The sequence below is a fragment of the Anabrus simplex genome, chromosome 2 (assembly GCF_040414725.1).
Source record: "Anabrus simplex isolate iqAnaSimp1 chromosome 2, ASM4041472v1, whole genome shotgun sequence".
NCBI classification, from domain to species: Eukaryota; Metazoa; Arthropoda; class Insecta; order Orthoptera; family Tettigoniidae; genus Anabrus; species Anabrus simplex.
In genome coordinates, this window is record NC_090266.1 from 118,771,210 (window position 1) to 118,797,556 (window position 26,347).

At 41.3% G+C, this 26,347-nt stretch overlaps 1 protein-coding gene across 1 annotated transcript in view; it reads left to right on the forward strand.

Moving 5' to 3' along the window:
- Positions 1-26,347, forward strand: part of nahoda — a 442,475-nt gene that overhangs the window by 358,248 nt on the left and 57,880 nt on the right. The window contains exons 16-17 of the mRNA XM_068226102.1: positions 4,419-4,566; positions 23,656-23,869. Of these exons, the coding sequence (XP_068082203.1) occupies positions 4,419-4,566; positions 23,656-23,869 (362 nt within the window). The remainder of the gene's footprint in view (positions 1-4,418; positions 4,567-23,655; positions 23,870-26,347) is intronic.

Consider the following 26,347-nt stretch of genomic DNA (forward strand, 5'->3'; position numbering starts at 1 on the left):
ATAAACGAGAATCTTAACTGGGGAGAGCACATTACAAATATCTGTAGAAAAGTGTACGCGTCCCTTCACCCACTAAAATATCATCAAAATATGCTGCCACTAAACATGAGAATTAGGCTTATAAATACTCTTATCCTCCCTATATTTTCCTACTGTGACGTAGTACTAATTGATGCCACGAGAGAACAACTAAACCGATTACAACGTGCTATGAATTCGTGTATTAGATTTATCTTTTCCTTACGCTATGATGTTCATGTTACCCCTTATTATCGACAACTTTCCCTTCTAAAATTTGAACAATATAGAAACCTCCATGTGGCAGTATTAATCTTTCGAGTATTAAAAGAGAATATCCCATACTACTTATCTTCACAACTCAATTTCCTATCCTCTTTCCACCAGCATAATACACGCTCTGGCAGTACACTTGCTATCCCTCTCAGCAGGTCAGCAGCATTCAGCCGTTCCTTTGTTGCAAATGGAGCTAGAATATGGAATTCTCTCCCCCACAACATTAGAGCCATACAATCCTTAAATTCCTTCAAGTTGTCTTGCCGTGAGCATCTCCTCGATATGTGCCGCCAGGCTGAATGAATCTGGCAGAGTGAATGTGTGTATGAATGTACGTTTACTGTGCTTAGGGTATTTAGTGTCAATCAACTTTTAATTTGTAACGATAGTTTAAGACATGACTAAGAATATTTATAGAGTTTATGTTATTATGTTTCATATTTTGTTTCTAGTTTGTAATGGTAGTTTTAAGATAAGATTATGAATATTGCTCTCAGATGTATTATGTTAGTGAAGTGTGGTTAAGTGTAAGAGAGGACCATGAGTCCTAACTTCGCCACTACAAATAAAGGCAAATATATATATATATATCAAATGATAAGAACTTTTAAATGTATTGATATAACAATAAAAAATTGTATAAATATATCTTCAAATGGTTTTTGACCAAGCAAGTTTGCTGCATAGTATGGGCTGCGTAACTAAAACAGGTTGCATTTGGGAGAAGTTGTGTTCAAACTCCATCATAAGTGGCCCCATAGGTGGTTTTGCATGGTTTCCTACTTTCACACCAGGCAAGTGCCGGAGCTAATCAGTTAATTGAGAACCTGGGCTCTTCCTTCCCAGTCCTAATCTTTTTATATTCTATCTTCAGTGAAAAAAGAAAGTAGCTATTGTTTCATAATGATAATGAACATTGTTTTAAATAATTGCGTAAAGTTATATTGTAAAGTAATATTTCTGAATATAAAATTCAACTCACTAACAAAGTGACCGAGCTCCATAGCTGCAGTCACTAAAGTGTAGCCAGTATTCAGTATTTGGGAGATAGTGGGTTCGAACCACACTGTCGGCAGTCCTGAAGATGGTTTTCCGTGGTTTCCCATTTTCACATCAGGCAAATGATGGGGCTGTACCTTAATTAAGGCCACGGCCAATTCCTTCCCACTCCTGACCCTTTCCTGTCCCATCATCACCGTAAGACCTATCTGTGTCAGTGCAACGTAAAGCAACTCGTAAAAAATAAAAAATGAATAACAAACTAAAAAAATTAATGCTGTGACAGTACACTTTCTCCCTTTAAGATCCATAGCTTCATTGGTTCATGTTATATACAAGAGCTGTACCTCATATATCATAGTTTATATTTAAGTACACAGATTTTGAATTCTGAGAGATATTTTGCTTAATTCTGATTGTTGATGTCTTAATGATGACATATCATTTAGATTGTATATTTTTCTCCCAATTTGCACTGTTGGTAATAGTTATTACTTTAGGGCCCAAAATAAATAAATCAATCAATCAATCAATCAATCAATCAATCAATGATCTGCATTTAGGGTGGTCGCCCAGGTGGCAGATACCCTATCAGTTGCTTACCTCATATTTACATTTAGTTAAAATTGTTTACCTAGCTTTTTCTTATATATTTTCAACGAACTTGGAAATTTGCCGAATGTTTCCCTTGATAATTTATTACAGTCCTTTACTCCTCGTCCTATAAATGAACATTTGCCCCAATGTGTGTTCTTGAATTCTAACTTTATATTCATATTTTGACCTTTCCTACTTTTAAAAGCTCCACTCAAGCCTGTTCTTCTACTTATATCATTCCACGCTAACTCACAACTGACAGCTGATAAGCAAATTATCACAAAAAAATTTTATTCTATTATCACCACCTATTCAATACAAGCTTAAGCTTATGGATATAAAAACAATAAAATTAAATAGATACTAAAGATATTTTAGCTGAATAAGATAAAACATCCCATCCCCCCCCCCGTACAAACTCATACGTCCTTTACTAACAATAGTGTTAAAGTCAACAAGGATTATGTTATATTCTTACTTTGATGCTTTTTTATCTAAGCTTTTGTGTATACAGCTGATGATGATCCCAAAGTGATTGAAACATGTACTGTTATTTTTTATGACATTATAAATTGCCTAAGGCAAAATAAAAAGGTATTGATTAGGTGGAAAATATTTTCATATGAAACCATTACACTCCAAGCAGTACAGTTATTCAATTGCAACCTTGTTCCATATGCTGGTGAAGTCAGTGGCGGCTCGTGGCTCAAAAGTATGGTGAAGAGCTATAACCCGTTCTGTTTCTAGTGACAGATTTAGGAACTATGTGTTGTTTCTGGTTGTTTTGTACTCGTACCTCATACCTGTGACTGGCGGAGGGTCCAGCACGTGACCAAAATAGTGTACAGACCGGAGCGCTGTGTAACGTCATAGCACGGCAACCATGTGGCTGCCTTTGCTCTACAGTGCAAAGTACACATAAGATCTGACCGGGAGACTAACAATTATGGAAGCGCGGCACCCTCAGGAAGAGCTGGACATATTGTTGTATTTTCATTTACGAAGCACAGCTGTTTACTGATGCTAGAAACCAAAAAATTATATTACCAACTGAAGGAAAAGCCTATTTAAACGTACATTTTTATTGAACTGTACAATATACAGTCTAGCATTTTCCTTCAGGGCATTAGAGGTCGTATTTAGGTTTCTTTCCAAAGTCTTCAAATCTAGCTGGCATTTTATATGTTCTGCAGAGTCTGAGTGCTTATGTAAAGAACGTATTATGTTCAGAAGGGCTGAAAATCCTTCTTTATTCCAAATGTTATTTTTATTGCTAAAAAGCAAGCAGGGCAAACGAAACAACTTCTGTAGAGCTGGAGAGGATTACAACCATGGAAATTCCTTCAACCACGATCGTTTGAAACTTAGATTGTAAGGTTTACCGGAATGATTCACTTCTTTTTTAGCACAAATTTTCAGTGATTCAGTAGGGCGACCGAAACGTAGAACTTTATTCTGATCTTCGTTTCTCCAAAATGAAATGGTGTTTCTAAAAAAATTATACACACTATGTCATAAACAGGATACATGTTTAAATAAAACAGCACAACACTACGAATGAAACACGATGCATAAGTACTTGTACTTCACACAGGATGACCCAGGGAAGATGAAACATTCCGATCTTCCCGCAACTTCACTTGCACATTTTGCTACGTGGGTGACGTCACGGTGGTCATGGCAATCGCCAAGGCCAAGCGGCACTTGGGAGGTAGAGCCAGCTGCTGAATCTCTTGTCTTCACTCAAGCTCACGTGCCGTGCTGTGTGTGGCCGACAGCCAGTGCTTTCGTGAGCTCCCCTGGTTCTCATCAAGTGATGCAAGTTCCTGGTGCGCCAAATGCCGTACAAAAAAACATTTTCTTTCCGTGAAACCAACAAATGTCATAAGAAAAATAAATTTTAATAAAATTCATTCTGCTAAAAATAAATGGTGAAGTGGCACTTCACCTACTTCACCTGATAAGCCGCGCCTGGTTGAAGTACTGTCATGTCCATGACGGCATGGCTGACTTCAAACTTAATCCTAAACATGGAGTCTCCACACATTCTAGTTAATAACTAAAAGGAGCTTAGCTTGTAAATGATAGACTGTAAGGCATATATTCATTTTTTTTTTTTTTTGCTATGGGCTTTACGTCGCACCGACACAGATAGGTCTTATGGCGACGATGGGATAGGAAAGGCCTAGGAGTTGGAAGGAAGCGGCCGTGGCCTTAATTAAGGTACAGCCCCAGCATTTGCCTGGTGTGAAAATGGGAAACCACCGAAAACCATTTTCAGGGCTGCCGATAGTGGGATTCGAACCTACTATCTCCCGGATGCAAGCTCACAGCCGCGCGCCTCTACGCGCACGGCCAACTCGCCCGGTGCATATATTCATAGAGACATTTTGTGTTCCTTTGGGTTGTACTATCTATCCCCTGATTTACCACCCACATGTATATATTTTTGGTAAGAGCAAGAAAAATGTGATCATTTTGGATAGTTAATAAGTCATCTTTGGTTTGTATCACTCCATATGTTACAGGACTTGTCATTTACGGAAGATAAATGCTACTATTTCATGTTTCCTGTGAGAGGTGGGAGACATCATTCTGTAAGCAAGACTCTTTGGAGGCATGAAGTCACACCAGTAGTTTCTGCAGAAAGAGTTTGCATCAAGCCTTGCCCCAAGAGTAAGTTTAAAGTATATTCTTCTCATATCACAATGGACATATTACATGATATTGCCTGGTGATAATAATTGTTGTAATTTCAGTCATACAAGGGAGCCTTTCATATTGATCCTTACTTTCACTTTCTATAAAGACTAGTGGAGCCAACCACAACAAAATTCCTACCATGATCCTCAGTCATACAAACTGTTTAATTATTTTACACTGTTGACCTGTACCATAGTTTTGATTTCTTGTACAGTATTTCCACTTTTCAACTCCTAGACTTCTCACTGCAACATCTATAAATTCTGACAATAGGTTTTTAAATGCTCTGTGCTATTTAAAATTAAGATTGTGGTGAAGAAACTACTGAATTTCTTTTCCTCTGTTTTATGACCTGCATTAAATTCATCCTCTTGAATCAGAAATTAATTACAATAGTCTGTCGGTACAGAAATCCAAAAGCAAATAGATGCCTTTATGCGGTTATACAGTAGAAGTCCGATATAGTGAGTACGGGATATAATGAGAAGCCAGTTATAACATCAGTTTTTTCTGCCCATTTAAAATTCCCATATTAAAATGTGTAGTATCCTTCGGTTACAGCGAGAGCACTATCACTGACGCATCAATTATTATGAGCTATTAAACGTGCAGGATTTTTTCCTTTACCAATATTTATGCATCCAGCCATTATATTGCATCGTATCCTCGCTATCAAAATCAAAATCTCTTTATTTGCAAATGAGGTGTCTACCTCGGTGGCAAATGGTACACTAAAATACATTATATCCAGTTTATATGCAATTTTATCAGATATGTTGACATGGTTTTGTAGTATTGTGATATCAACATTTCTGATTTTCATAATGAAAATCAGAAATGAAAGAGGAGAACATGTTTTCATAATAAATACGTAAATAACGTGGTTGATAGCAGTTCTTAAGTCATTAGAAATAAAGGCTAAATAAGAGATCGCATAATTTTAATACTCTACACAGAAATTAAGTAAGAATTTGATACACCTCAATATTTGGCAGAGTGCATCACTGATTTCAGAGGTTAGATTATCTTTTCCCGCATCTGGTTAAATTTCGGTAAGGCTATTCCTGTTGTTGTTTGAGTAATCAGTCCATAGACTGTGTTGATGCAGCCCTCCATGTCACCCTATTCTGTGCTAACCTTTTCATTTTTACATAACTATTGCATCCAACATCTGCTCTAATCTGCTTGTCATAATCATACCTTGGTCTACCCCTACCGTTCCTACAGCCTACACTTCCTTCAAAAATCAACTGAACAAGTCCTGGGTGTCTTAGGATGTGTCCTATCATTCTATCTCTTCTTCCTATCAAATTTAGCCAAATCGATCTCCTCTCACCAATTTGATTCAGTATCTCTTTATTTGTGGTTCAATCTATCCATCTCACCTTCAGCATTCTTCTGTGACACTACATTTCGAAAGCTTCTATTCTCTTTCTTTCTGAGCTAGTTATCATCCATGTTTCACTTCCATACAATGCCACGCTCCAGATGAAAATCTTCAGAAACATATTTCTAATTCCTATATCAATGTTTGAAGTGAGCAAATTTCTTTTCTTAAGAAAGTTCTTCCTTGCTTGTGCTAGTCTGCATTTTATGTCCTCCTTACTTCTGCCATCGTCAGATATTTTACTACCTAAGTAACAATATTCATCTAGTTCCTTTAAGACTTCATTTGCTACTCTAATATTTCCTGCATCACCTGCCTTCGTTTGACTGCACTCTATTACTTTTGTTTTGGACTTATTTATTTTCATCTTGTACTCCTTACCCAAGACTTCATCCATACCATTCAGCAGCTTGAGATCTTCTGTAATCTCAGATAAAATAACAATATCATCAGCAAAACTCAAGGTTTTGATGTCCTCTCCTTGGATTGTGATTCCCTTTCCAAATTCCTCTTTGATTTCCTTTACTTTATGTTCTTTGTAAACATAGAAAACTTGGGGAAAATCTGCAGCCTTGCCTCACTCCTTTCTGGATTCCTGCTTCTTTTTTTCAGCCCTCGATTCTTATTACTGCAGACTGATTTTTATACAGATTGTAGATAATCCTTTGTTCTCGGTATCTGATCCCAATCACCTTCAGAATCTTAAATAGCTTGGTTCAATCAACATTATTGAATGCCTTTTCTAGATCTACGAACGCCATGTACGTGGGCTTGTCTTTCTTAATTCGATCCTCGAAGATCAGATGTAAAGTCAGGATTGCTTCAAGTGTTCCTACATTTCTTCTGAAGCCAAATTGATCTTCTCAACTTTTCTTTCCATTCCTCTGTAAATAATATGTGTTAAAATGTTGCAGGCGTGAGATACTAAACTAATGGTGCAGTAGTTTTCACACTTGTCAGCACCAGCTTTCATGAGAATAGGTATAACAACATTGTGCCGAACATCGGATGGCACTTCTCCTGTCTCGTACATCTTACACACTAAATGGAATAACCTTGCTATGCTGGTTTCTCCTAAGGCAGCCAGTAATTCAGAGGGAATGTCATCAATTCCAGGTGCCTTGTTCCTATTTAGGTCTCTTACAGCTCTGTCAAACTCTGACCTCAAAATTGGGTCTCCCATTTCAGCAGCACCAACAGCCTCTTCTCTTCTTTTTCCAGAACCAAATCATCTACATCTTTACCTTGATACAACTGTTGGATATGTTCCTGCCATTTTCTGCTTTGTCTTCTTTCCCTAGAAGTGGCTTTCTATCTGAGCTCTTAATATTCATACATCTAGGTTTCCTTTCTCCAAAGGTTTCCTTGATTTTCCTGTATGCAAAATCTACCTTTCCTAGGACCATACAACCTTCGACTCCTTCAGCCATTCTTCCTTAGCTACCTTGCACTTTCTATCTTCATTCTTTAATCGCTTGTATTCTTCTCTGTCCTGTTCATTTCTATCATTCTCCTATTTTCATCGTTCACCAATCAGGTCTAGTACCTCTTGAATTATCCATTGATTCTTAGTTGATATTTTCTTTCTTCCTAACATTTCTTCAGCAGCTCTACTGACTTCATTTTCATGACTATCCACTCTTTCTCCCTTGTATTTCCTTCAGCCTTTTCATTTAGTCCTTGTGCATCATGTTCCTTGAAACAATCCCTCATACTCTTTTCTTTCAATTTGTCTAGATCCCACCTTTTTGCATTCTTTCCTTTCTTCAATTTCTTCAACTCCAGATGGCATTTCATGACAAACAAGTTGTGGTCAGAGTCCACATCTGCTCCTGGAAAAGTTTTGCAATCCAGCACCTGGTTTCTGAATCTCTGCCTAATCATAATGAAGTCAGTTTGGTACCTTCCAGTGTCTCCAGGTCTCATCCATGTATACAGCTGTTGTTTGTGGTGTTTGAACCAAGTATTGGCAAGGACTAAATTATGGTCAGTGCAGAATTCAACCAGCATACTTCCTCTTTTGTTCCTTTCTCCCAATCCAAATTCTCCTACTATATTACCTTCTCTTCCTTGGTCTACCACTGCATTCCAGTCTCCCAGCACAATTAAATATTTGTCACCTTTTACATATTGTATTAAATCTTCTACCTCTTCATACATTCTTTAGATTTCCTCATCATCCGCTGAACTAGTAGGCATAGAGACCTGCACTACTGTGGTGGGCATTGGTTTGGTGTCTATCTTGACGACAATAATTCTTTCACTATGCTGGTCATAGTAGCTTACCTGCTGTCCTATTTTCTTACTCATTACTAAACCAACTCTTGTATTTCCCCGTTTGATTTTGTGTTGATAATTCGGTAGTTGCCTGACCAAAAATCCTGTTTTTCCTGACAAACGTATATTGCTTATATCAACTACATCTAACTTTAATCTATCCATCTCCCTTTTCAGATTCTCTAACCTACCACAACGATTCAAACTTCTAACATTCCACGCTCCAACTCGCAGAATGTCAGTATCCATCTTTCTGATGATTGCCCCCTCTCGTGTAGTCCTCACCCGGAGAACCGAATGGGGGACTAGTTTACCTCCGGAATATTTTACCCGGAAGGAAGCCATCATCAGTACATCATTCAGACAGAGAGAGCTGCGTGTCCTTGGGAGTTTGTTACAGCTGTAGTTGTACGTTTCTTTCAGCCATGTAGCAGTATCAACACAGCTAAGCAATGTTGAGTATTATTACAAAGCCATACCTGTCAATCATCTAGACTTCTGCCCTTGCAACATACGAAAGGCTGCTACCCCCCTTTTGATGAACCATTCATTAGTCTGATTTCTCAAGCAGATACCCATCCAATATGGTTGTACCTGCGGCTCAGCTATCTGCTTCATTGGGACACGCAAGCTGCCCCACCACAGCAAGGTCACGTGTGTGGGGATCATTACACTTACTGAGTTGCCAGCTACATTAAACACAACATCTGAATAGAACTGCACTTTTATTCTGTACAGAACTTTACATTCTCGTTTCCTACATTGCCGTCCATAGACAACAATATGTAGAAACGCACTCGATGTATTTGTTTACTATATCTTGTTTTAATTATGCCGCCATGGAAATCGTAAAGAAGGCGGGCAGTCCACACGCATTCACCGGCTTTGCCTAGTGTGGTGAGGTTCGGCTGCTGCCGTCTAGATTCCTGTGGCGGAGGGATGACGTGGTTTTGCCACACCAGCCACCCACGGAATCGAGGTAGTCGCGGCTGAAAGTAGTCCGGGGACCTAACTCTTCGGCCGGAGCGAGTTGTAGGTGTCAAGTCGTGGGATGGAAAACCTCTTTTAGGTGCCTGTGGTGCTGCGGCTGTGTCATTGTGAAGAGTAATACCAATATAAATGGTCCGTTATTGGACATTATAAATTTTCCAGCTAACTCATTCCTGGTTGCCAGCGTTTCACCCCCGTGTGCTAGGCTGGGCTCATCAGTTGGTACCTAGCACACCTACCAAGACGCTGGCTAGTGCATACCGTGGAGGCCACTGTGTAGGCTAATTGTAGGCCACCGGCAGTGCCAATGCACTATGAGAGACTTTGTCTCCTTATTAGAAATTGATGCCTGCTTGGCCATCAGATTATATAGATGTTGATTCCCAAAGGGAATGTGAAAATTTTATTCCGAATGAGTAAATTTATAATACCAATATAAATGGTCCGTTATTGGACATTATAAGTTTTCCAGCTAACTCATTCCTGGTTGCCAGCGTTTCACCCCCGTGTGCTAGGCTGGGCTCATCAGTTGGTACCTAGCACACCTACCAAGATGCTGGCTAGTGCATACCGTGGAGGCCACTGCGTAGGCTAATTGTAGCCACTGTGCTAGGTACCAACTGATGAGCCCCGCCTAGCACACGGGGGTGAAACGTTGGCAACCAGGAATGAGTTAGCTGGACAATTTATAATGTCCAATATTGGACCATTTATATTGGTATTATAAATTTACTCATTCGGAATAAAATATTTCAGATTCCCTTTGGGAATCAACATCTATATCATTGTGGAGAGTGTTTTCTGGACTGACGCGATGATCTTGAGTGGTATTTTGTCCAGGCAAGGGTGTGTTATCAGCCAGGAGGAAAGCAGGATTTATGCGATCAATGCTGATAGGCTTGCCTCTTATCTGCACAGTCAGTGTCCTATCACTTCGATCTAATACTTGATGTGGGCCAGCGTATCCCTTTCAGACCGAGTACGCACAATTGTGCGGGTTCGTATTTTAGTTATCCCTGACCGTATTTGATGTTTTTTCGGCGCTACACCGGACTGCAGTGATTGTGCAGGACACTGGCGTGTATTTCAATTGATTTTAGTATGCGCTTGACCGCCAGGGCGAAGGAAGTAGAGTTTAAAAAGCACAGTTGATCGGCGAGATGGCAGGAAGCAATAGTGCCGAAAGTAAGTATTTATTTACTGCGTTTATATTAATCTAGAAGCTTTACTGAATACTGGAATATATTCAATGAAGTGTGTACATTGGTTAGTGAACGTAAATTTTGAAGCTACACCATCGTACGTGATACAACGAGGTTTTGAATTTTGATACGCACAATTGTGTGGGTCCTGTTTTTCGGATGTTAGTTTTTATTTTGTAAAATAAACTATTAATATGTGTATTGAGGAGCATTTTAGTCAGTTCTTGACATACAAACAAAAATTCACACCTCCAGTTTTCTTTCAGGTCTGAAAGGGATATGGTGGCTGTAGCACGCCGCAGACCGTGTCATCGCGTAGGTAAACATGAGTACAAGTGTTCAAGTCCCTGAAGATGAAGGTGGAAAGTTGATCATGCCGTGATGCTGGAAAAGGACGTAGTCGACTCATTTTTTGGCGGCGTCTGACTACGAAGCTTGAAGTGTCCTCAAGGCGCTTGTCTGTCGTGGCACAAAGCATTTCTCCTGAAAGTTGAATTGGTTCTCCGTAGACTGGATCTGCCGAGGAAGCCCAAGATCTTCTTTATGTACACTTTGGATACCAAGTAAGACAATAGGTAAGGCTTGCAGCCAAGACATATCAGGATGGCACATGATGGCTGCTTTGAGTTGACGGTGGAAACGTTCAAACATTCCATTGGCACAAGGATGTCAGCTGGTTGTTTGGGAGCGTGATGTTCTAGTGAGAATCTCCAGGTTTCGGAACAACTGAGATTCGAACTGTCTGCCTTGGTCGGTCATGATACGGTGTGGTGATCCAAAGTGATAGATCCAGCCAGCATGCTACAAAAGCTTTGGCGACATCTTAGGCTGTGATGCGTTCCAGTGGCCAGACTTCTGGCCAGCGGGTGAATCGGTCCACTGCTGTCAGACAGTATCGGTAATTTCCAGCAGGAGGGAGTGGGTCGATGATATCCAGATGGACGTGCTGGAAGCGAGCAGGCGCTGGGTTAAAGTTGCCAATTGGAGCGTTGATATGGCGTGTGACCTTCGAGCGTTGACATGCCTGGCAGGCTTGTGTCCATGTATGGATGTACAGCAGTCATTTTGAATGTGGGGCCATACGAAGCGTTCTGATGCTAAATGGGCGGTCTCTCTGGCACCGGGATGACTTAGACCGTAAAGAGAGTCAAAAGCTTGTCTGCGAAAAGGTGCAGTGATAAATGGTCTGGTTCGACACGTTGAAGTGTCGCAGAAGAAAGTGATGTTGGTTCCTGGTATAAGGACTTTCTGCAACTGAAGTGCTGTTTCACGGTTCAAGAGATTAAGGAGTTCTGCATCCCCATCCAGTGATTGTGCCAAAGCGCAGAAGTTCAAGGTCCTACTGGCAATTCCGTTAATGCGAGACAGTGCATCTGAGACTACGTTGGAGGAGCCTTCATTGTGCTGAATATCCATTGTGAACTGAGCGATGAACGATAACTTGTTCAGCTGCATGGGTTGAAGTTTGTAGCGACATTGCTGGAAGGCGTAAGTCAGGGGCTTGTGGTCTGTATAGATTGTGCACTGCTGGGCCTCCAAAATGTATCTGAAGTGCTGCACTGTTTCATAAACTGCAAGTAACTGTCGGTAGTAGGCTGGCCATTCGGTTTGGTTCGGAGACAGTTTCCTAGAGAAGAAGGCTAGAGGCTGCCAGGCATCATCCACATATTGCTGGAGGCTAGCTCCAATAGCGCTGTTGGATGCATCTGTTAACAATCCCAATGGTGCTTGCGGATCGGGATGCGCTAGGAGGGTAGCTTGAGCGAGGCTTTCTTTACAGGCGGCAAAGATGTGTTCCATTTCTGGTGTCCAGGATACCTGTTGAGAGCCACGTAAACTGGATACAGCTGCATGGAATGAAGCTTGGTACTGTGATGCTGAGGGAAGGAATCGGCAACAGAAATTGATCATTCCCAGGAAACGTCTCAGATCACGTGCAGTTTTCAGGAGAGGAAAATTCTGCAGAGCTGTGATGTGTTCCAGCAGTGGTCGGGTCCCTGCAGCGGAGACTTCGTATCTGAAGAAGGTGACTTTCGGAGATGCTAAGACACTCTTGGTAGCATTGATAAGGATGCGATACTCGGAGAAGCGGTGAAAGAGAGCTCGCAGGTGGTGCCTGTATTCTTCGTCGACGTGCGCTAACATGAAATCCAGACCTGATAGTACTTCGTCTATAAATCTTTGAAAGGTTTGACCAGCATAGCGTAGTCCGAAGGTCATGAAAGGAAACTCAAACAGTCCGAACGGGGTTATGATTGTGGTCTTTGAAATGTCACTTGGGTTCATGGGAATCTGGGTGTAGGCCTTCACTAGGTCGGTAACGGAGAAAATAGCGCATCCGCGGAGCTGATTGCTGAAATCATGGAGATGGCTAGGTGGATACTTGTCAAGAATGGTCCGTGAGTTTAGGGCACGATAATCTCCTCAGGGCTGCCAGCCTTCGTCCTTTTTCGGTACTAAATGGAGCGGTGACGACCAAGGACCCTCAGAGCATCGTGCTGTACCTTCCAGTAGCATGGCATCAAACTCCTTCTTAGCAATCTGGAGGTGATGCGGGGCGAGAAGATGAGCTCGGCAAGAGATGGGTGGTCCTGATATAGTGCAGATGAAATGTACTGTAGAATGGCGTACTTCTAGTGAGGCTCCAGATGGACGAGTGAGGTCAGGAAATTCCTTTAAAATTTCATGAAACATTGTCGGTACATTGTGAGCCTTCACACTGGGCTATAGAGAGTTAGCAGTTTGGATGATCGTGATGCCATCGACCAAGTGTTTGTTACGACAGTCTGGCAGAAGATGGTAATAGGCGAGGAAGTCTGATCCCCTGATGGGAAGTGCGACGTCAGCAATTCTCGGCAGTTCGGCAAAATTCTCGTCGGAGTCCGAGGTTCAGTTTCATGTGCAGAGTCCTGTATGTATGGATTGTGGAATTATTGGCAGCTGCGAGTTCATAACTGGTCTGATGGCAACGCCCCTTCAGGAATTTATGCGGCAAGCAACACAAATCTGACCCAGTGTCGATCAGAAATTGATGTTTACTGCTCTTATTCATGATAAGGAGGCGGTTTCCATCTGTTGGGCAACCATTTACCGCCATCACTGGTTGCGGTTTGAGTTTGACGGGAAGCTACAAGGTGATTCACATTTCTGTGCCTTTTTGCGGAAGTGGCGATGATACCAGCAGATACCTTGTGCACCGGCTGTCAGAGAAGACCTGCGGCTGTTGTTATGATGGCTTGGCCGATCCCGAGAATGAGAGCGTGCACAGAAGGAAGTTTGCAGTGCTGCCATCTGGTGTGAAAATTCATCTATCCTCTTCGTGAGCTGGCTCACCTCACTAACTGTTTGTGTACTCATGGCGTGAACAGTGGCGGGATGTGACACGGGTGAAACCTCAAGAATTTTGTTGGCCAAGACGGCAACCTTATCTAGCGGCATCTCATTCTGTGTTTGTAAAATGGCCTGTACTTGTGACGGCAGGCGCTGTATCCATAACTGTCTTAAGATGTTATCTTGTACTTGTGTGCTGCCCGCGAGAGACCTAGGGTGTCGTAAGAACTGGGATGGCTTTCAGTCACCGAGCTCCTCTTCCATGAACAGTTAATGAACGTGTTGCTCTAGCAAATGAGTTCGGTATGCAGATACGCATATGCATTTTGCACCGGAGGGTTGGTAATAATATCTTCAGCTTCCACGGCATAGGGACTGTCCAGCTGGGAAACAATGTACGCGTATTTTGTTGCATCTTGTGTGATACAAGGTACATTGAACTGCGCTTCTGCCTGAGCGAACCATAGCCCTGGTTTGTCTGCCAGAAAACAGGTAATTTAACTCCAACATGATTCGCTACAGTACTAACCTCTGAGGGTGGTGATTGCAGCGTTTGCTGTTGAAGTTGCTGTTGTAGGAGGCGATTTTGCTCTTGTAATTGCTGTAGCTGCTGTTGTAATTGTTCCATAGCAACGGTGGTAACTAGCATGTGAATAGCACTGACTTTAAGTAGAAAACTGTATCACACTATATTAATCACGTTGGGGTCACCAATGTGGGGATCATTACACTTACTGAGTTGCCAGCTGCAGTAAACACAACATTTGAACAGAACTGCACTTTTATTCTGTACGGAACTTTACATTGTCGTTTCCTACAATGCCATCCATAGATAACAATATGTAGAAAGGCACTCGATGTATTTGTTTACTATATCTTGTTTTAATTATGCTGCCATGGAAATCATGGCTGCAGCCCTCTAGGTTCCTGTGGCGGAGGGATGACGTGCTTTTGCCACACATGGTTTGCAGGGGAGGAGGCTATTCCTATGTAAATTTTTAGCGAGAAGGTTATCAGATTTCTGCTATGCCTTGATATATGTTTTCATGGTGTATGCATGGTTAAGTTAGGGTAGGTGACACTATTTGAATAAAGAAACTGAAGAGGTTGCCACAAATTCGAACTTCTGTATCGTTTACTCCTCATGTGCACCTACGAGCTTTCTTATCAACATTCGAATGCGATGTCGGAGGAGTCTATTAGTAATACCTATCGACTGCTGTTCCATTAAGAAAATTAGAAATAAAGAGGAGGGCATGTTTTCATAACAAATACCTAAATAACATGTTCGTAATCAGTTGTTAACTCATTAGAATTGAAGGCCAAGTAAAATATCGCTTAATTTCAATTCTCTACACTGAAATTAAAGAAGAATGAGATACACTTCAAGATATGGCAGAGCGCATCACTAATTTGAGAGGTTAGGTTATATCTTCTTGTGCCTGGTTAAATTTTGGAGAGACTATTCCCATGTAAATTTATAGCGAGAATGTTATCATTTCTCCACTGGCACTTTGAATATGTTTTCATGATTCTTATAGTACGGTTAAGTTAGGTTAGGTGATGCTGCTTGAATAAGAAAACTGAAACATTTCCAACAAAATGCGATCGATCATCGAACCATATAGTTTTCTCGCTATGTACACTTGTGAGCTCTCTCTTCAACATTCAGAGGTGATGTCGAAGTCGATTAATAATACCCGGTGACTGCTGTTCTCTAAAAGAAAATTTAAAATGAAAGAGAATAACACATTTTCGTAATAAATGCGTAAATATCATGGCTGATAGCATTTGTTAACTCGTTAGAAATAAAGTTTGAAGTCAACAATTGTTTGATTTCATATTCTGAAATTAAGTAAGAATGTGATACACCTCAAGACATGTCAGAGTACATCACTGATTCAAGAGGATAGTTTATATTTTCTCGCATCTAGTTAAATGTTGGAAAAACTATTCCCATAAAAATTTGTAGTGAGGAAGTTATTATTTCTCTACATGCGCTTGTAATATCTTTTCACGTTACGTATATGGTTAGGTTAGAAAACTGAAACGTTCACCACAGAGGCCTCTGAGGTGATACTATTTCTTTTTCCAGAATGGAATTAAACCCAAACCTTCACCTGGTATCCGATTTTGAAAAATACAAACATGTTAGCCATAGTGTGGATATTATCCGTGAAAACGCAAGTTTTGAACAAACTGATTGATGTTTTATACTGATTTTAATGTGTATGGGGCTTTTCCCAACTTTAACAAAAAATTGGATGTAATGACAATCTGCTATAGCGAATAAATTTTTTGTTGTTACCAATTTTTGTTATAACGGACTTCTACTTTATGTGTTTTTCAAAAGATACCAGTTCAGAAAGCGTGAATAACCCCAAGGATCCTGAATTTTTACAATTTATGCGATGATAACCGGAAATATTAAAATGATTGTAAAGAAAGGAAACACTGGATGATTTATCGTTTATGAGTAGTTTAAGTGATGATTTAAGATTGTCACCGAATCTTATAAAACATCTGAATGCCTGATTAATAACCAAAGATCAAGGATATTAATGTACAATGTTCTAGTGGCTCCTGGTGCTGTCATCTACATTACTTCTGCGGCTTAGGTATTGCCAGAATCTGATGAAATCACCTCAACATATTTGGGAAGGAAATAATAAGGTACACTGACTGACAGAGCAAATGCAACACCAAGAAGGAGTGGTCAGAACTTTATGCCAATTGCAGGGCAGACTGACGTCACTGAGGTATGCTCATGATGTGAAATGCGCCGCTGTGCTGCGCATGTAGCGAACGATAAATGGGACACGGCGTTGGCGAATGGCCCACTTCGTACCGTGATTTCTCAGCCGACAGTCATTGTAGAACGTGTTGTCGTGTGCCACAGGACACGTGTATAGCTAAGAATGCCAGGCCGCCGTCAACGGAGGCATATCCAGCAGACAGACGACTTTACGAGGGGTATGGTGATCGGGCTGAGAAGGGCAGGTTGGTCACTTCGTCAAATCGCAGCCGATACCCATAGGGATGTGTCCACGGTGCAGCGCCTGTGGCGAAGATGGTTGACGCAGGGACGTGTGGCACGTGCGAGGGGTCCAGGCGCAGCCCGAGTGACGTCAGCACGCGAGGATCGGCGCATCCGCTGCCAAGCGGTGGCAGCCCCGCACGCCACGTCAACCACCATTCTTCAGCATGTGCAAGACACCTGGCTGTTCCAATATCGACCAGAACAATTTCCCGTCGATTGGTTGAAGGAGGCCTGCACTCCCGGCGTCCGCTCAGAAGACTACCATTGACTCCACAGCATAGACGTGCACGCCTGGCATGGTGCCGGGCTAGAGCGACTTGGATGAGGGAATGGCGGAACGTCGTGTTCTCCGATGAGTCACGCGTCTGTTCTGTCAGTGATAGTCACCGCAGACGAGTGTGGCGTCGGCGTGGAGAAAGGTCAAATCCGGCAGTAACTGTGGAGTGCCCTACCGCTAGACAACGCGGCATCATGGTTTGGGGCGCTATTGCGTATGATTCCACGTCACCTCTAGTGCGTATTCAAGGCACGTTAAATGCCCACCGCTACGTGCAGCATGTGCTGCGGCCGGTGGCACTCCCGTACCTTCAGGGGCTGCCCAGTGCTCTGTTTCAGCAGGATAATGCCCGCCCACACACTGCTCACATCTCCCAACAGGCTCTACGAGGTGTACAGATGCTTCCGTGGCCAGCGTACTCTCCGGATCTCTCACCAATCGAACACGTGTGGGATCTCATTGGACGCCGTTTGCAAACTATGCCCCAGCCTCGTACGGACGACCAACTGTGGCAAATGGTTGACAGAGAATGGAGAACCATCCCTCAGGACACCATCCGCACTCTTATTGACTCTGTACCTCGACGTGTTTCTGCGTGCATCGCCGCTCGCGGTGGTCCTACATCCTACTGAGTCGATGCCGTGCGCATTGTGTAACCTGCATATCGGTTTGAAATAAACATCAATTATTCATCCGTGCCGTCTCTGTTTTTCCCCAACTTTCATCCCTTTCGAACCACCCCTCCTTGGTGTTGCATTGTCACTGTCAGTCAGTGTACATTTGTTGATTATTTGAAGAACATATGGCATGGAGAAAAGAATCAGCTTTAAAGTGTAGGAACCATACATTGTTATTGCCATAAGAGTCAGAACACTGGAATGGGTTAGCCAGAAGAATACATCATGTTAATTTGGCTTATGCTAGTTTGTTGCGTAGATTGCCGAGCTGGTATACAGTTGTGAGCTAGCGAGTTGACTTTGACTAGCCACAGGTGGCGCATAAGCCACAATTTTAACCGTGCATATTTATATGACTGGGATGCTAACACTTGGTTCTTAGCAAATAGAAATAGCAAGTGAGAGCACTTTGACTCGCTTCCCATTTGAGCAATGGAGAAACTAGTGGCTACAATGAAGAGAGTTGCCAATGCAGAGCAACGTCTGCTTTTGAGCTGTATGTGTCATTCATTATACTGGGTGCATGCAGTTTTATGTGTCACAGGAGTGATTTATGAGTACCGTATATTTACTATATTGGGGAATACACTGAGTTTGAAAATGCCATCGTGCTTCGCGCTGGGATGTCAATCTGGTTACAGGTCAGATAAAGGTAAACATTTCTTCTCACCACCTGAAAATGGGCATTTCTCTTAATGGGCTAGATCAGATCCAAGAAAAGAGATGCTGCTTACACATAAGTCTAGAATTTGTGCGTGTTTCTTTTCCAAAGATCTCATTATAAAGGTAGACTTGTTTATTGTTAATAGGAATAAAGTTGAAATTCCAATAATAAGGTGGAGCCTAATGTGAGGAGCTGTCGTATGCATTTTTCAAAACTTGCTGTCCTATTTAAGCAAGTCCCTAAAAATTTTAAAACCCTCAATGGAACAAGAGTTATTCAGAGAATGCATTGGCAGTGATAATATTAATAGCAATAATGTAGAATGTAATTAATTCATTTTGCTCTCCGTATCTAAAATATCTAATAGTGATGATAAAACAAGTAAAAGTACCTGATCTCAATTTGCCCTGTACCGGTATATGTAAAGTAGCTCATAGTGACATTGATGCTTTTAGAATTATTTTAAATGTGAGGAGACAGGTACCTTGGTACAAATTTGATCAGAACAAAAAGGAAATTAGCTGCATGCAGAGATAAATTGAAGCTAATTGAATGTAAGGTTTATGGGTCATTGAGGAAGATAGTCTTTAGCAAGGAACAAAAATTAATTTTGAATGCAGAGCTTAAGAAATAAAACACAAGCCCCAAAGTTATGCACTATTTTAATGAATTTATATTAGAGAGTTTCCTTTTGAAAATGAAAATCCCTAAAGGTTAGACATTGTTTGAAACACGAGTTATTTCCTCTCCCTACTGAAGCTCATTTGAGATGACTATGGAAAGGTTTCAAAGGTGTTAATTTATACAAACAAGATGAAAACAAGCAACGAGGAATTGTGATGAAGTAAAATTGAGAGATGATATTAGATTTATTCCAACTACACTGACAGTTGATGGGTTTATTGATTTAGGAGATGAAGCTTCTGATAAAAAATAATGTCCTTACCAATCACACACTTGTACTTATATTTGTTGCTTTTTCGCATAGCTAGTTGTAGCCTGTAGCAGTGTATACTATCAAGAATGCAACTTCTTAGAATCTATTGTCGGAGATATAAACTAAGGTCATAATTCAATTAGGACAAGCTGAGGTGAAAATACTGTAATTGGTTTTATGTATGATGTAAGTCAGTGTAATAAAAGGGCCTCCTGAGACAAATGACTTAATGATTTCCTAGGAGACTGAAGCAAATGGGTCTGAATATCTTCCCGCCACGTCTACCAAACCAGATATATGATTCTTGCCAGGCTCATTCACCGAAGACCCGGTTGTTTCCAACTTTCTCGCTATAGCCAGAATTGAGTCTCTCTTAGGAGGATCATGCACACCACACTCTCTCCTGAACACCCTTTGCATGGCTACAGTGGACTTAATAATACAATGTTCACTAAACACTAAAAAAACGTACTGAGACAATGTATACTGGATCTTGAACGAATGTACAGCAGAACAAGTAAGCCAGCAACAAGCAAAATTGAGGAAACAATTGATGCCTAACAAGGTATAACTTGCATATGGTTGGCAAATGTTGGTAAGCGAATCTCCCGAGTTTCTTCATATTTAGAAAGAAATTGCATCTTCCTGTTTGCTATCAGACGGAAATGAGGTGGTTTAGAAAACCAACCAGTTTATATAAATCACCCTGTACAATAAATTGGGTTGTTGGTAACTTGTTGGACCCATTTTTAGACTGAAAATAATTAATACTTAAAGGTACATAATATAACAACATGATGACATGCTGCTCAATCACAGTAAAAAGCACAATTGGGTACAAAGTTTAAGTTGAATGGCTTTACAAAATAAGCAGAGTGCTAGAAGGTTATTTACATTATGAGGCTAATTTTACTATAGTAAAACCTCGTTAATTTGAAGTTATTGGGATGCAAAAATGCTTTAGCGTAGTCGATGAAAATGGCGTACAGTGGGCTGGTTGGTTATGTTAGTGCGCTGTCTATTTCAACAATGATTTCTTCGATGGCCTGTAAGGTTGATTTGCTTTCCATTCTTGGTCGTATGCGATGTAGTATGATCTTTGAGAAGAGCTTGAAGATAACACTCCAGTGCTATCCCCCTGTATGAACTGGGGTCGTTCTTGCTGCCCTTTTCTTTGTATAGAGTGATTAATTTTGCCTGTCTCCATACGCTGGGTATTGGTTTTCTTTTCATGTATTCATTGAATAGTAGGGTCAGTGGATCTATGGTGTCTATCAGTGCTGTCCTTAGGTGTTCGCTGTGAATTCCATTCGGGCCTGCAGATTTTTTGAACTTGGGAGTCCATTACACATTTTTTCACTTTGTTGTGATAGGTTGTAATGTGTGTATTGGTATGTCCTTTATTTCAAATTCATCCAATGGTGTATTTCCAAATAGTTCCTGCCAGTGTTCCATCCATTGCTGCGGGTTGACTGTGGAATTTTTAGGTGCAGTTTTTTAAAATTTAAGTATCCTGTAGAGTTTTTCCTCTGCCTCTTCGATCAGCTTTCTCTCTTCCTTTTGGCTATAGTCTTTTTCCTTGTTCTGTATGAGCTCTTTTTATTTGCTTCATATTTCTGCATATTTCTGGAGGTAGTGTTGGTTTTTTCTGAATCTGCTTCATGTAGGGATTTCAGTGTCATTTGCCTTGCCTTGTGGCATTCGCTGTCAAACCATTTTTTAGCTGTTCTTTGGTTGTGTGGTTTGGTTGTTGATGACAAGAGAAGGTTTTGTAGTGTAGTCATGGCTTCGTCTAGGTTTCCTTGTTTGATTTTTCCTTTATTTCCGGTATTGCTTCCTTTTCCACCTTCCAGAGCTCCTCGTCTATATTCCTTGAGTGTCTTGCTTGTGTTTCTGGGCGTTCTATGTGCTTTTCTGTATTCAGTTAGAAATGGGTTTGAACTGGCATATGCTTTCTGATTGGGTTCGAGCCAACCCTTTGTTCCACTTCTTCGATCCCTTCATTGCTGATAAATACCAGGTCATTCATGCTCTTCTCGTTATGTGCAATGTATGTATACACCATTCAGAGTTCAGGCCGTAGTCTGTTAGGAAATCTACTACGCTGTCCATCTTCGTGCATCATTTGTCGATTCAGCAGTTGAAGTCACCGGTTACCATTAAAGATTTGTTGTCATTGAATGCTTCGATGGCTTCACCCAGGCTGTCAATTATATTTTTGGCACATGTGTTTGGGTTGAAGTAGGCTACTGTTAAATTGATTTGTTTGTGGTCTGTGTTTCTGGACCGTTGTAGATGCGGCTTCACGAAGCAGCTAACCCTGCCCTCAGGTCGCCCTCTCCTTTCCAGCCTTGCTAAAATGTGCGCACCGTAGAATTTGTCCAATTCTGCTTCTTTGGTGGTGAAGGTCTATGTGAGTGTCAGGATGTCGTATGTGTCCCATCTGGTGCTTGTGTCTACGGGTAGTAGTGATTTCAGGCCCTCCGCATTCCAAAGCATGGCTTTCAGTGAAGTCTTTGTGTTGGTGTTGTCAGTTCCCGCCATCGTGTCTGTGTGGTCTGCAGGTGGTGTGCTGGCGTAGTTCCTGTTAATGGGGTTGATTGGTTTCTTAGTGGAACTTGTAGGGGTGAAAAGTCACCCCTTTGGGCCAAAAGTTTGGGTTTTCTATCGTTTCCTTCATGGTGAATGGGACTGCGATTCTGAAAGCTTTGTTCTGTCCTCTTGAACTTAAGGATGTGATCTCTCGTATTTCCTCTGTGCCAACTTCTATCAGATGATTCCTTATGTTTTCTTCGGTAGTATCATTATCAAGTCTTCCTATGTAGAACCATGCCATTTGTTCTGTGGCTCTCAGGTTACTGCTTTCCTTGCCTGTTCCTTTCCCTAGTTGTCGGCGTTTGAATCCAGTACGTGTGTCGTGAGTATTAGTTGCTCACCTTAACGTTGTAACGGCCTGATCGGTACCATCGTAACGATGGTTGTGTGAGCTGGGTTGTTGGTGTGTTGCATTGTGTGTTTGGGTTTGGGTCACCTCTGAATACAATGGTTGATGCTCCTCTGTATTTTGGGTAATTTTAACTGTTTGGTTGTTCAGTACTGAGTTTCATCTGATCTGTCAGAATTTCTGATTGTTTTAATTGTACTTCAAGCATGAGAGCTAGTTTATTTAATAGGGTTTCGCTGAGTGAGTCAATAGTGGTCTTTGATTTGGTCACCTCATTCCTTATTTCTGAGCATGTTTCCTTTGTTTTCTAAGATAGCAAGTCTTGTTTCGTCTTCTTCGGGTGGTGCTGTGTTTATGCCATACGTAACGAGTTGGTGCGTACATTTTGGGCAGAACCAGATAAAGTTGTTCTTCTTGATTTTCAGCACATTACCAGCACATTACCAGCATACCCATGCATTCCACGTGATATCGTGACTTGCAGTTCCTGTTGCATGTGATTATCTAATCTTCTTCACTCAGTTGTGAGTTGCATTCCTCACATGTGTCGTTATTGGCCTTGTTTGGCATAGCGAATTCTCATATGTTCCTCTGTGTTTGTTTGTTGAATGTCTTTGCGCAGAGCTCGTAGTAGTAGTTAGCTTTTCCCTTGCGGGTATTCCGAAAGTTCAGTCTTTCTGCATCTATACTTTGTCTTTCCGGTGTGGGCCAGACTTTATTCCGCCTTTGACGCACTTATACGGTCTCTTCCCTTGTGATTCGCTATGTGCATCTATATTTTCTCTTTCTGGTATAGGTCGAACTTTCCTCCACCCTCGATGCACTATACGGTCTCTTCGTCATGTGATTCACTACGTGCATCTATGTTTTCTCTTTCCAGTGTGAATTAAAATCTTCCACCGCCCTCGAAACACTTATGAGTTTTTTTACCCCGGGTGATTCACTAAGGTTTTCTCTTTAGGTGGGTGATCTGTTTGTTTCTTCTCCCAGTAATTGACTAAGGTTTTCTCTTAAGGCGGGCGATCTGTTTCTCGTCTTTCTTAACCTCACTAATTTCACCTCAGCTGTCTCTAGATTTTGATCTTGTATTTAAATTTATACACTGTTATTTATTATTAATTGATTCTTTATAGTTGCAGTATGCTCCTTTCGTGTTCCCTTGGACTTTGCCTTACCTCATTTAGGATATTTTGACCATCTGTAGTTCTCGTAAATTGCTGAGCAGCAAGCCACACACGTTTCACTCAAAAACAATGGCAGATACTATATCACTATTTGTAATGATGATGTTGGTATGTATTGTTAACCAGCCTCCGGTTATTCTTGTTTGTTCGCAGATGACATCAAACCGACAGTAAAAACTACTCCTCCACCTCCGCAGTTATCGTATAACATGGAAGTGAAGCTGATAAACCTTGCAAAGAACTTTCAGGTTCCAAGCCACGGTTCTCAAGATTTTGAAAGCTTGGCGTCACAAGTTGACTCAAGTTTCAGGGATGTTTTCAAGAAATTACCTGGCTTTTATGACCTGCATGTTGATGACTTTAAAGAGTAAGTTACATCAGTGGTGATGTTCATTATAGCTTTAGAGTTACCTTATTGGTTTACTTTCAGTCAACTAAGCCTGGCCGTCTTCAGCAGTCAGTTGAAGGTACGTTAGTGTGGTAAGTTGATTGTCAGAAAAAAAACTGTAGTGAATTTGTTGCTCTTCACTGTAAATGGAGCGAGAAACCATTAAATAATCAATAGCATTATTAATTAAAATATCATTATTTAACTTACACTCACATTCATAAAAACCAGAACACCTCGAAAGACTAGAGATAGGAAGTTCATATTCACAGGACAAGTGCATTAATATGTTCTGAAGAAATGATTAGCATTTGAACCATGTCAGCCCTCAGGTTCAAGGTCCACATCGATATCTCTGCGCACCACCACCGACTGGTAAAAAGTGCCTGCGACTCTTGTCACAATAAACCGAAGGTAATGGATGAGTCTGACTTGAGCAGACATGCAAGGTGCCTTGCAGACATATGCCAGAACCGTAGCATCAAATGAGTGAGTTTGAAAGAGGGCGCATTATTGGCATGAGAGAACGTGACACATCCATGTGGGACATTGCTGCTCGTGTGGAATGAAGTATGTCAGCAATGCAACGGGTGTGTACAGAATGGTTCACAGAAAGCCGTAGAACACGATGAGATTAGTCTGGTCGCACCACACATACCACCCCTCGAGATGATCGACACCACATCTGAATGGCATTGCAGGACAGATCTGCATCCTCCTCGGCTCTGGCGCAACAGTGGAATAGTATAAAACATCTCACACTATCAGGAGTGACAGTCCGTTACTGTTCATTAAGGGCTGGGTTATCGGCGCGTCATAAAATTCTCCGCTTACCTTTGACTAATGTGCATAAATATGATCGACTGCAATGATGTATGGAGCAAAGTCACAGGGGACAGGAATGGCAGTAGATAGTGTTTTTGGAAGAATCCTGTTTCTGTTTGTTTGAAAATGATGGTCATATTATGGTTCACTGCAGGCAGGGGGAGAGGCATCACATTGACTGCATTCACAAAAGACATACAGGGCCAACTCAAGGCCTTACGGTATAGGGCACTATGACCAGTTTGACCTACGTTAATGAGATCCTGCAACCCGTAGCCATACCCTTCCTGCATGACACCCCAAATGCCATATTTCAGCAGGACAATGCGCGTCCACATGTTGCTGCACGTACATGTGCCTTCTTGTTGTCACAGGACGTCAGACTGTTGTCCTGGCCCGCCTGTTTACCGGACTTGTCATTAGTTGAAAATGTGTGGGATATGGTGAAATGATGGGTGCAGCGCTATGACCCAGTGCCAACCACAAATTATGAACTGTGGAACCAGTTGATTGCAGCATAGGTGGCTTTACCTCAGGACGCCATTCGCGCCATACACGTGTTGATGCCATCAGGCACGGAACAAGTTATCAGTGCCCATGGAGGACCCAGAGCCTACTAGGCAACAGAACACATGCTGAGCCTAGGTGACTGAAATGGTAAATGATTCTGCAGAACATAATAATGAACATGTCCTGTGAACACGAACTTCCTATCTCTAGTCTTTGAAGGTGTTCTGTTTCTTTAAGGAACATGAGTGTACATTTATTACCTATAAATAGGTGTGTATTTGTTTTATTATTAACCTTTTGAGTGCCAACGGAAACTTGAATAGTTCTATGCTAAAAGTGCCAAACATATTTCCCCAAAAAATGCACAGTGTTGGATAAATGTTCTTAATTTCTGACCTATTAAAGTTAGTCACTTCATTCTGGTTTTGGCAGTAGTCCAAGAATGGCACTGAGCATAATGTTTCAGAATTATACTTTAATTGAAAACAGAACAGTTAATAATCAACAGAAATGCAATATTTCACTTGTCTGGCTATACTATTTTGGAATCTCGAAGGAAGTTAGCCAGTTACTACATTTTATTAAAAGGAACCTGGCTGTGATGTAAGACAACTTTCTAACTAAAAGAAGTGAGTGAAACAAAGCTTTTCTTATTCTACGTTTCTTTCTTCTCTTCTTCCACCACTTTTCCCATTCCCTGATGCGAACTGTGTTGCACATATGGATCTGACCCTGTTTTTTTGGCCAAAAGCCCTTCTTGATGCTAATCTTATTTAGGGGGATAGATTCACTATTACATTATTTTATGTTGATTGGTAATGTGATGTATAGTGCATATATGAAGAGGAGTATAGAGGGACAAATGCAAACACTGTCCCTGTGTCAGTGGAATTAACCAGGCACTGTTAAAGTCCCCTACCCAGCCTGGAATCAAACCTGGTATACTCTGAACTATAGACCTCCATGTTGACCATTAGGCTACGGAGCCATACAATGAATTGTATTACATTTCAACATTAAAAATACACTAAATGTTTCAAAATTCATATTTATGCCTTGAGATACACATCATTCTCATAGTGAAGTCTTATGGTACCTTACAACAGTGAAGGGCTTTCATTT